At 36.9% G+C, this 12381-nt stretch overlaps 1 protein-coding gene across 1 annotated transcript; it reads right to left on the reverse strand.

Moving 5' to 3' along the window:
- Positions 1-8951: 8951 nt before the first annotated feature.
- LOC138916496 (olfactory receptor 5A2-like) lies at positions 8952-9911 on the reverse strand. Its single transcript, XM_070229136.1, has one exon. It carries the CDS (start codon positions 9909-9911, stop codon positions 8952-8954), a length of 960 nt encoding a protein of 319 aa, XP_070085237.1.
- Positions 9912-12381: the final 2470 nt, after the last annotated feature.

The raw sequence follows: 12381 nt of genomic DNA on the forward strand, positions 1-12381 counted from the left end.
CTGGTATCCATGGGCTTGTGTAGAACTCTCCTATGTTTAATATGGCTAACCCATGTAACCAAGGATATTGGCCTCCTGCTCTCAGCCAGCACCACCGTGACAGCTGCATGAGAGATCTATTTTGGAAGTGGACCCTTTAGTCTTGGTCTAGCTTCAGAGGACTCAAGCATTGACCAACTACTTGAGTGCAACCTCATGAGAACCCCCTGAGCCAGAACCACGCAGCCAAGTTACTCCTGAATAACTGACCCACAGAAGCTGTACAAGGTAATAAATGTCTATTTTTGTTTGAAGCCACAAAGTTTTGTAGTAATTTCTTGCTCAACAATAGCTAATTAATATACTATGAATAGATACCACTTACTCAAGAAGAGTCAAATTTTTGTGATTCTTGGTATATATTACAAAATTATTTTCAGAATTAGGGATCTTTCATCTTTAATGACAGAAGAAAAGAACTGAAACTGGCTGAAACAATCAAGTGAATTTACTAGCTCATAAAACTGAAGTAGTCAGAGAAAATTTGATCCAGTGGCTCAAATAATGTTATAAATGTCTAGTTTCTTACACAATATCTTCTTTAACTGAGGGTATTAATTTTGGAGGTTTGGGTTTTTATTTTTTTTACATATTCTAATGCTTCCTGCCTTATCTTTTTATCACCTTATTGTTGTCTTTTCTTTTTCCTCTTTGTTTATTTTAGAGCCTCTGTCTGGTGATTTTTGGCTGTCTTTTCCTTTTGCAAAGTGAGGCACTGAAAAGCAAGATTTGAAGCTTGGTGTTTATGGCCAGATATTGTCTCCTTGTGGGCTTTCTGCTAGGTCATCTGGGGAGGACTTCACAGTTGTTCTGATGAACCCTTTCTGAAAGCATCAGAAGGTGTTTTCTCTTGAGCAGGTTTTTCTCCACACAGGAATTCTCCAGTCTCCTGCCCAGGAGATGCCAACCCAGCTGGGAGTGTTCTGAGAGTTGAATGAATGAATGGAGTAGGTGTGTGGTGGAGGGAGAATCTCCCTTTTCACTATGTTGATATTATCTTAATTCCTCTATGTTTAGCATTTCCCCTTAGATATGTCTGATGAGACTGAGCCGATACTTCTTGGGCCAGTTCTCCAGAGAATAAACCTCCAGTCTTCTATTAGAGTGAGGAAGGGATAATGGGGGAAGAGGAGGAGTTTCCACGATGCTAGAGGAGGGGAGGGGCTGGTCTAGGAGTCCAGTTGTTCTTAATATATTTTTCAACAAAATCTAAAGTTTTAAGCCCACCCACTATACAAGTGCCTTGTGCCTTCAATTCTGATCCTTTTTGGGGTCTTGCAATGGGAATCAACTTGCTTTTTCTTGGTTTTTCTTCATCGCTTTACTCAGGACCCATAACTTCCTGATTTCTTGAGTCTGTTGATTATTCTTCAAACCTCTGCTGTACAGGGTGCAACTATTGTTGTCATTTCTTTTGTTATCCATATCTTGGTGATTTTATAATTTGTTTGGTTTTTTTTTAAATTGTTATTGTCATTTTAGTTGGGCTTCAGGAAGGAATAAAGACAAATGTGTGGATTCAGCCCATGATGTCTAACAAAATATCATAACTATATTTTCAAATTCCTTAAACCGTTTTATATCTTCACCAGAAATAAGCAATTATATAACATTGTTCATTGTATTTTCCCCAACATTGAGAAAATATAATTTTTTTTGAGGAAGATTAGCCCTAAGCTAACTACTACCAGTCCTCCTCTTTTTGCTGAGGACGCCTGGTCCTGAGCTAACATCATGCCCATCTTCCTCTACTTTATATGTGGGATGCCTACCACAGCATGGGGTGCCAAGAGGTGCCATGTCCGCACCCGGGATCTGAACTGGCGAGCCCCCGGCCGCCAAGAAGCGGAACGTGTGAATTTAACTGCTGCATCACCAGGCCGGCCCATGAAAATATAATTTTTTAATTATTTTAACTTTTTAAGTTTTTGGTAAGGAAGATTGCCCTGAGCTAATATCTGTGCCAATCTTCCTCTACTTTTTGTATGTGGGATGCTGCCACAGCATGGCTTAATAAGTGATGTGTGGGTCTGTTCCAGGGATCCAAACCCACAAACCCTGGGCCACTGAAGCACAGCACACAGACTTAATCATTACACTACCCGGCTGGCCCATCATTTCTTTTTTTACTGATATTTCCTTAGGTAGAGAAATTGTTTGAATTTTCCTTTATTACCGTTCAAATGAAATGTTTTGTTTGTATGTTTATATATTTTCAATCAATTTCATCCAAATGTTTCACCTCTACTCATAAAAATGTAATTAGCTTACACTGTTATCTTACTAATATCTATAACCTGGTGATTACTCACAACCACATTTTTTAATGTTCCCAAAGTCTTATATCTGAGTAACAAATACATACACATACATAAATGGACATATAGTTAAGACAGAATAAAACCACATTTTTCTTTTGTTCCAAAACTATAATTAGCCTATAGTTTAAAAATTTAAATTGCAGTATATCGGAGTTGACTGAAAAGCTGAGAAATTCTGTATCCCATGAACAAAATCCAAAATAATTTTAATTATACATTTTAATTGATCTGAAAAACAATTTTGTTGAAACACAATTTGATTAATTTTACCCTAAAAGGCCAATTCTTTTTAAAACAAAAAAAGTAATGTATATTATTACAACGTAATAGAGCCCAGAAGTTAAATATTCATGATGACCATATTTACCTCAGAAGAACTCTACTGAGAACTTACCTGTCCCATGAATTATATAATTTTTTGTTAAACACTTTCAGGAACTTTCCTGAAGCTAAGTTCCTGAATTACAGTGCTGAATAATAATTTTTTTAGTGGTTTTTTTTTTTTTGAGGCAGATTAGCCCTGAGCTAACTGCTGTCAATCCTCCTCTTTTTGCTGAGGAAGGCTGGCCCTGAGCTAACATCCATGCCCATCTTCCTCTACTTTATATGTGCAACATCAACCACAGCATGGCTTGACAAGTGGTGCCATGTCCGCACCCGGGATCCAAACCAGTGAACCCCAGGCTGCCGAAGTAGAACGTGCACACTTAACTGCTGCACCACTTGGCTGGCCCCATGAATAATAATTTTGACTTAGTAAGAACCAAATATGAAGATTTTTACTAAAATACAAAAGTTAATTCATTCCACAAATATTGATTAAGCACATACAATGTGCCAGGCGTTATTCAGATAGTAGATCATTGAAGGTCCTGTTAACGTAAGTGATAGAAATCAAGATAACTAAGAGTATGCTGTAAAACAATCTTCCCCTCTCTCTGTGGAACCCAAAATAGACAGGCAGATAATGTCACAGAAAGATTTACTGAATTGAGACTCCTCCCCATCCTACTCTGAATCCTGCTAAAACTCTTATAAGAGGCAGGTTACCCTCTGAGGGTGGAGGAAAGATACTATCAAACTCAGCTTTATGGAAACAGGCTGAAGACATCCAAATGGTCAACAGGTACATGAAGAGATGTTAAACATCACTAATCATCAGAGAAATGCAAATCAAAACCACAATGAGATATCACCACACCTATTAGAATGGCTATCATCAAGACAAGAAGAGATAACAAGTGTTGGCATGGATGTGGAGAAAAAGGTATCCTTACATACTGTTGATGGGATTGTAAATTGGTTCAGCCACTAAGGAAAACAATATGGAGGTTCCTCAAAAATTAAAAATAGATCTACAATATGATCCATCAATCCCAATTCTGGGTATACACTAAAAGGAAATTCAAGCAGGACATCAAAGAGATATCTGCATACCCATGTTCACTGCAGCATTATTCACAATAGCCAAGATATAGAAACAATCTAAGTGTTCATCAATGCATGAATGAATAAAGAAGAAGTGGTATATATATATACACAATGGATATATATATGTATATACATATGTATGTATACGATGGAATATTATTCTGCCATGAGAAAGAGGGAAATCATGCTATTTGAGACAACATGAGTGAATCTTGAGGGCATTCTGATAAGTGAGATAAGACAGGTAGAGAAAGGCAAATACTGTATAATATCAATTATATGTGGAATCTGAAAAACCCAAACTCATAAAAACAGAGAGTAAAATGATGATTGCCACAGCATGAGGGTGGAGGAATAAGGGAGATGTTTAAGGGTACAAACTTGCAACTAGAAGTAAATAAGTCCTAGAGATCTAAAGTAAATTATAATGACTGTAGACAACGATATTATATTATAATATTCAAACTTGCTGAAAGATAGATCTTAATTATTCCCACCACAAATAAGAAATGATAATTATGTGATGTGATAGAGGTGTTAACTATTGCTACAAAGGCAATCATGTCACAATATGTAAAGGTATCAAATCAATATGTTGTACACATTAACACAATGTTATACATCAAACATATTTCACTTAAAAATACTTTCAAATTTTTTTAAAGGACACATGCTGAACACCAAAAGGAAAAAAAACAATGAGAAATTAATGATGAATTACACCTAATTATAATTTTAAAGTAAAAGTAAATCAAATTAATAAAGGAGGCTAGAGCCTTCATTAAAGGTGTTTAACTTGTTAAAACAGGAACATCTCATGCATGGTCTTCCGTTGAAAAACTACCCCCAGGGATGACATGTGTGATGAAAAGTAATTCCAGAGCCTTCAGAGATCTGAAAGCCACAGATACCAAAATTGTTAGAGAAGGTATACCTGCTTGCCTTTTGGTAAAAGTAGGGACCTCAAGAGAAAAAGGGACATCTAGAAACTAATACAGACAATACAGCAAATTGTAAATAGCATCTGGATAGTCAGGATACTGGACTGGTAGGTGTGTTGAGATGCAGGACTTCTCAGAACCCACTACTTCCTCTTTAGGCTCAAGGACACCTCCCCTCTGTATCTCAGCCCCAGATAGAGTCTTATTTCCAATTGTGTCCTAGACTGAGGCTCAAGTTGAGGGGTGAGACAATCCATGCTAGGATACTTCCTTAGATTATAGCTGTTAGAAAATGAACTGTGAGCTTCAGTGTATGTCTTATATAGGGACTTCCTCCATCTGATCCATGTGGATCAATTTTGCTCCTTAAGGATTTCTTAAGATGAAAACAACCCCGTCTCTCTTTGCATAAGCAAGAGGTTTTATTAGAACAACAAGAATATAACATACAAAATCAACATGATACTTTACTCATGCTAGTTTTTCTATTTATGTTGACATTTAAGTCCAATTTGATATCATAGTTCTGTTTCAGAAGAACTTTGTTTTGAGAAAGACATGAAATTGCTCTTCTTCTATGAGACCTACTTGGGTCCCAGTTGCCTATTTATTTATAGTCTTGTCCCACCAAAGTGTGTGATTGTCAGTCTTGCAACTATATGGTGCCAGCCATCTAGTCTGGCAACACTAAAGGGAGTTGCTACCATATCCAGTTTATAGCAGTTCCAAGCCATGACTGCAACAGCCTGCTATGGCCATCTCTTTACTTGTAGGAGAGAGAGGAACCTTATCCCTGACCAGATCCATGGTCAGCATTGCACCTAGGAGGGCTTGACCAGCATTAGAAGAGGAAAGGAAAACATGAGAAGAGTGAGGATGGAATAAAAGCCACAAAGGCAAGATATAAGCAGTTGGTTTATGTTCCCCAGTTGTTTAAGAGATGTTATAGACAATGAGACACACAAGAATTCAGGGAAGGTAGTCATGGATCAAGCTTATGGGAGAATGCTGGTATACATGGTGTATCTGCTTATTTGCAAGTCAGTCAGGCTCTCCCCACTCAACTGTAGGTCAGCAAGATCCAGGTCAGTTGTCTGGACACAGGGAAGTGAAATGCAAGTGTTTCCTTATTTGTGTGGATGTTCACAGAATAGGCAATCTCTAGGTTTGTCTGGGTTTAAGACTAGAAACATGAGATGATTAATCTTTAGAAAAAAGTTTAAAATCTCATCAGAGCCCACTTAATACATCAGTCACTAATTTATGAGTATTTGAGTGAATGAGTGAGTGTGTGTGTTTCTAATCATACATATCTAGCAAAAAAATTAGGGGAATGTATGTATTAGATATGGCCAATAACCAGGTTTCTGAAAACTCTAAAAATTAAACAACAAAATCAGATCATAATAAACAAATATGTAAAAAAGGCATTTCAGGGACAAAATATTTCTTAGACCAAAAGAAGTAAGACGTGTTAATTAATCAATCTGTAAATAATATATTGATTAGAAATGAAGATAGTCACTTAGAAGAGAAAAAAATGAATGGTTGGGGAGAAACATTGGTAGCACCTCAGCCAGTCAGGACCCCATAGCTGGACACATCAGGCACTGATACACATTATCCACTTTGCTTTGATTCCTTTCTCTCCAAATAGACTTTTGATTGTAATTTGTTCTTCCATGTGGTTTCCTCAAAAGCACAGAGAATTGTGCTATGGGCACAAGTACAAGCATGGCTGCTTTTTTCTTCACTGAAAACTAAAAATAGTATTGGGGCTTATGCAGAACTGTGAGCTTGATTAACTTCAATCCACCTGGAAAAGATTTTTGGAGGTTGCAAAGATGAGTGCCACACCCTGGATTGTGGTAATTTTACTAAACTGATGCAATCTGCAGCTGGCTAGCTCCCTTGGAGACAGATGTACCTTGTCCTGCTTCAAATAGTTATAAAATGCTGGATTCTTTCAGTGCCAAATATATTCTGTTTAATGTATGTCTGTTTGTAGTCACATAATAAATGCTCTTATTTGGGAAGTATTATTTAACATGCAGCTTATTGTAAAATGCAGATAATTTTTGGTTTATTCAAGCCTTGTGACCAATCCCCATCCTGTGCTCTGGATTTAATAATTATTAATGAATGAGCATTACTTTCTCCTTGGTAGTTGGACAAACTGCAAAAGTACTTTGTATCTTCTCAATGCAAATAAAAAGTTTCCATTACTGGCGAACATATATGTGGCCAAACAAGAAAGATTTTTGTAATACCTTAATATCCAGAGTCTTTGTTCAGCAAAAGAAAATTAGACACAACAGATCAGTGACAGCTCCATGTAAATCCAAAGCATGAGGTATTTTTTCCTTTGTTTATTTATTTACTTATTTATTGTTCCACTGAATTTGGTATTAGGAGAATTTAAGCTTAGCTACCAAAGGCAAATTGAGGGATAGGAGCTCAGTGAAGTGGAATACAGATAAACGTAGATGAAAAACTGGTCATAAGGGTAAGAGCAGGGTGCCCAGGAAGCTGAGAGAGTCGGTACAATGGTAACATTTCCATATGTCATCACCTATATGAACTTGAGTTCTTTCTACTTCCCTAAGGACTGCTTCCTATATGCAAAAGAGGTACCAGAGGTGAGAGGTATGGGCTTGCCTTTTACTGAGACAATTATGTCCCAATTTGAGTAGACATTTCAAAGCTACTTAATTTGTCTCTTTTTAGCACATTAACCTGGATTTCTCCTGATTTATATAAAATTGACTAATTAACTAGTACTATGAGCTAACAGTTATGAAGTATTGCCATATATCAAACAATAGGCTAAGCCCTTTCATGCATATTCTCATTTAATTGTTATATCTGCTCTATGTGGTAGATACAATTATTCTTCTCATTTTACAGATGAAGAAGATAGGGTTTGTAAGTAACTTGCATAAGGCCACATATCTTTAAAATGGCAGAGATGAGATTAATAATCACAGGTTTGATGATTTAAGAATACTTAACAAACACCCTTAACCACTCCTCACTATAGTCTCTGTAGACCCACTTTCTAACACATCAAAGCCATTACAAAGATCACATTTCCTACCTAACTAAGGAAACATCTTCTACTTCTTTAGCTCAGATGGTGATAAATCATTATAGTATAATAGTAATAACAATATCACCTCATGAGCATTTTCTGTACACCAGGCACTATTCTAAGTGTTTACATATACTGATCCATCGAATTCCTCACAATAAGCCTATGAGATAATTACTATTAATATTCCTATTTTACAGATGAAGAACTAAGGCACACACGGCCCAAGTATCTTATCCAAGGATATACAGGTAGATACTCATTTACTCACTTATTTATGGCCTGACCAAGAGAGGCCACAGCTGAATAAATTTATTCTAGTTTTTACGGCTGGTTAAAGGACACTTAACAAGTTCTTAGACAATGTGGAGGAGAAAAATCACTCTCTTCAATTCCTTGGCTAAATTCTTCACAAATTTATCACAAAATTGATGAAAACAGAGAACCTTTCTCACCAAATGAAAGTGTGCTCCTCTTCTGTAGATTCCTAAGAAACTTTGAGTGTTGCTTAGAAAGGTGTTACTTTAGACTGAAGTGACAATTCCCTGGTTTTCTTCAAATCATTTCAGTGACCAATTTTTGTATCATTGATTGAATTAGCCATGAGGTCAGCCCATTTGTTCAGTCATTAAGGCCCTAAACAAAAGTTTTCAATCTCTTTCCTGCCTTACTACATCTAAAGAGTCAGGACTATACCCCCACCAGTCACAGTGGCTCACGATAGTCATGATTCTCAATAGGGAAGGGTGTCTGACTTGCAGTGCTCATCTGCCCTAAAGGAAACATGTTAGAACCTCGTAAGATGGAAAGGCAATTGTTTTTAGAAAAAATGTCCCTGTCCTCAGGTTATTATGCTATATATTCCTATCCTACCTTTAGAATCGTCACCCTGAATGCTGGACTAACATTTTTTTAGTTTTCCTCCTACAGACAACAACTCTATTTTGATGTTTCAGATTGCTCAGTCTTTGTCATGGTGAAGCTTTTTCCTAAATTGAGCGTTTATAAGCTGAATCTACACAAATCCTGGTAAACAAAAATCATTGTGTCAATCAACTAGTCCAGAACTACATGAAAGTCAGCATAATTGACCCAACTCACAGCTTTATTGTAAACATTACCTCGGGGTCAGAAAAATGAGTGCTCATGAGAAAGAACATGTTTCCTTTCCATAGCTTTCCTTACAGCACTTTTAATCTCCTTATTTCTAAGACTGTACATGATGGGATTCACCATAGGGATCACCAGAGCATAGAACACTGACACCACCTTGTCCCGGTTTAAGGAGTAGCTGGAACTAGGTGTCATGTACATGAAGAGACCAGAACCATAGAAGAGGGTCGCAGCAGTCAGGTGAGAGCCACAGGTGCTGAAGGCCTTGGTCCTACCTCTTGCTGAACTGATCTTCACGACAGCAGTAACGATGTAACCATAAGAGATGAGGATCACAAGGACAGATACCATTCCAACAACAACACCCACAATGAAGTTCACCACTTGGCTGGTGAAGGTATCAGAGCATGACAGAACCAGGACTGGAGGAAGGTCACAAAAGAAGTGGTTGATTAGGTTGGGCCCACAGAAATCATGCTGATAGACAGAGTATGTTTCAATCAAAGAACTAAGGAATCCACCCACATAGGCCCCAGCCACCATCTTTAAACAAAGTGTATGGGATATGACAGCTGTGTAGAGCAACGGGTTGCAGATTGCAGCATACCGATCATATGCCATAGCTGCCAAAAGAAAGCATTCAGTCAGCCCCATTCCACAGAAGACAAAGTACTGCGTGGCACACCCAATGAAGGAAATGGTTTTCTTCTCTGTGATGATACCAGAGAGCATCTTGGGAGTTGTGGAGGATACATAGCAGATATCTAAGAAGGATAGGTTACTGAGAAAGAAGTACATGGGTGTGTGTAGGTGGGAGTCCATCCTGATAAGGATGATGAGGCTCATGTTCCAGGCTAGGGTCAGGAGGTAAATCCCCAGGAACAACACAAAATAGAAAATTTTCATTTGAGGATGGTCTGAAAATCCCAGGAGGATGAATTTTGTCACAATTGTGTTGTTCCTTCCTACAGCCATAGAACTGCATCCTTCATAAAGGAAAGAAGCAATCTTGTGATCAGTTAGATTTTGTTTGTCATTATTTGAATGGATGTTTTCTAGAAGGTCATATAAACAGTTAATACCAATAACGTCCTAGCCACCTGTTGGGCAAAGTCTTCTCGGAGGAAGTCGGCCTATGGTAATCTCTTGGCACTATTTAAAATCTGTATGTTATATACTTCGTTGACCAGAAAAGAATCCATCTAATAGAGCAGAGAGCAACTGGGAGTCAGTAATTTGAGTGTTGTCTGAAGCTCCATTCCTAACTCCTTGGAAACTGTGGAAAATTCACTTCATCTCTGAAGATCCTCATTATCTCAACTGAAAATGGGAAGATTGAATCTAATGAGTCTCAATGTTCCTCTGGACTTGGGTTTCATATGGCTTTTTAGAATTCTGACTTCAAAATATAAACCCAAATTAATAATAAAGTTAGGAATTTCTTATATTTTATAAATCTTTAGTATAAGAGTCCCAAAAGGCACTAAACACAACAGGCTATAAGATTTCACATATTCCATTTTGAGGGAAGCAATTCAACCCATAACAAAACATTCTATTCTTTTAAAGTAAAACTAAGAGAAATGTGTATATATATATATATATATATATATATATATATATATATATACACACACACATATACATGCATGTTTAGAACTAGAATTTTTTTCTAATTATATAATTTTTTTATACAAGTCACTCAATAAAGTGCATGAAAAGATCAAAAGTTGGACTAACTCATCAGTACCATTATGAGATAGAAGTGCTATGGACGTATCTCCATGGGGGGAGAGGGGAAGCAACACCAAAGTTGACTGAAATTGGGTGAGCCATGTGGTCAAAAACAAGCAAAAACCAGTATCTCCTGAAGAAGAAAAGCTGAACATGGTTCATTAGATATTTAAGGATAATAATTTCAGTATAAGCAAAGGACAACTTTGATGTCATCAGGCCAACCAGATTATCATTCTGAAGACATGAGGTAAGCCCATGAACATTTTGCATTAAGAAAGACAGGTCATTGCATTAATAAAGACCTCACTAGTGTAAGATCAAATGAGGAAATATAAATGGGTGTAAAAAGGTAGAAGTGCCCTAGAGAAGACCCGATGGTAAAATCAAAGTTGTTGATATTTTATCATTTTATAGAATTTGATTACACAGCACATTTACATCAAATTGCAATTATCTGATTGTGTTATTCATTCATCATATTAAACACTGTTCTACATGAAGAGGTGTTCAACATCACTAATCATCAGGGGAATGCTAATCAAAACCACAATGAGATACCACCTCACATCCTTTAGAATGGCTGTTAAAAAGACAAAAGATAGCAAGTGTTGGCAAGGATGTAGAGAAAATGGAGCGCTTGCATGTTGGTGGGATTGCAAATTGGTACAGGCGCTATGGAAAACAGTATGGAGGTTCTTCAGAAAATTAAAAATAGAACTACCATATCATCCAGCAACTCCACTCCTGGGTATATATCCAAAGGAAATGAAATCAGTATCTCAAAGAGCTATCTGCACTTCCATGTTCATTGCAACATTATTCACAATAGCCAAGATATGGAAACAACCTAAATGTCCATCAATGGGTAAATAGATAAACAAAATATGAGATAGATAGATGATGATACATGATAGGTAGATAGATAGATAGATAATGAAATATTGTTCCACCATAAAAAATAAGACTGTCTTGTCATTTACAACAATGTAGATAAACCTGGAGGATATTATTCTAGTAAAATGTGCCAGACACAGAAAGACAAATTCTCCATGATCTAAAAAAAATCAAAATTCATAAAAGTAGAGAGTAGAATGGTAGTTTCCAGGCGAATAGATCAGTAGGGGCAGGTGTGAGGAGAAGACAATGAGGAGATGTTGGTCAAAGAGTACAAAGTTCCAGTTATTCAAGATAATTAAGTTCTGGGGATCTAATGAACAGCATGGTGACAATAGTTAACATTACTGTATTGTATACTTGAAGTTTCCTAAGAGGACAGATCTTAAATTAAATTTTATCACCACACACACAAGGGTAACTATCTAGAGGTGATGGGTAAGTCATTTAGCTTGACTGCAGTGATCTTTTCACAATGTGTGCATATATACAAAATCATCAAGTTATACACCTTAAATATAAACAATTTCTATATGTTAAAGGGATCTCAATAAAACTGTTAAAATAAATAAATAGTGCTTCTAGCTTTGTGTTTTCTAAAATTTTAAATCTTCTCATAATCAGTCACTGATTGAGCACCCAAAACCAAGACCACTCTTCACTATGACATCAATCTGGTAATCCTACGGAAGAGGAAATGATGAGTTTGGTGTTTCTTATCTTAATAAAATCTTCCCTACCAGAATGTAAGCTACTCAAAGACAGGCAGAGAATTTTCTCTGTTGTATCTATCCTGAGTCCCTAGAACAGTGTA

This window comes from Equus caballus, chromosome 12 (assembly GCF_041296265.1).
Source record: "Equus caballus isolate H_3958 breed thoroughbred chromosome 12, TB-T2T, whole genome shotgun sequence".
Lineage (NCBI taxonomy): Eukaryota > Metazoa > Chordata > Mammalia > Perissodactyla > Equidae > Equus > Equus caballus.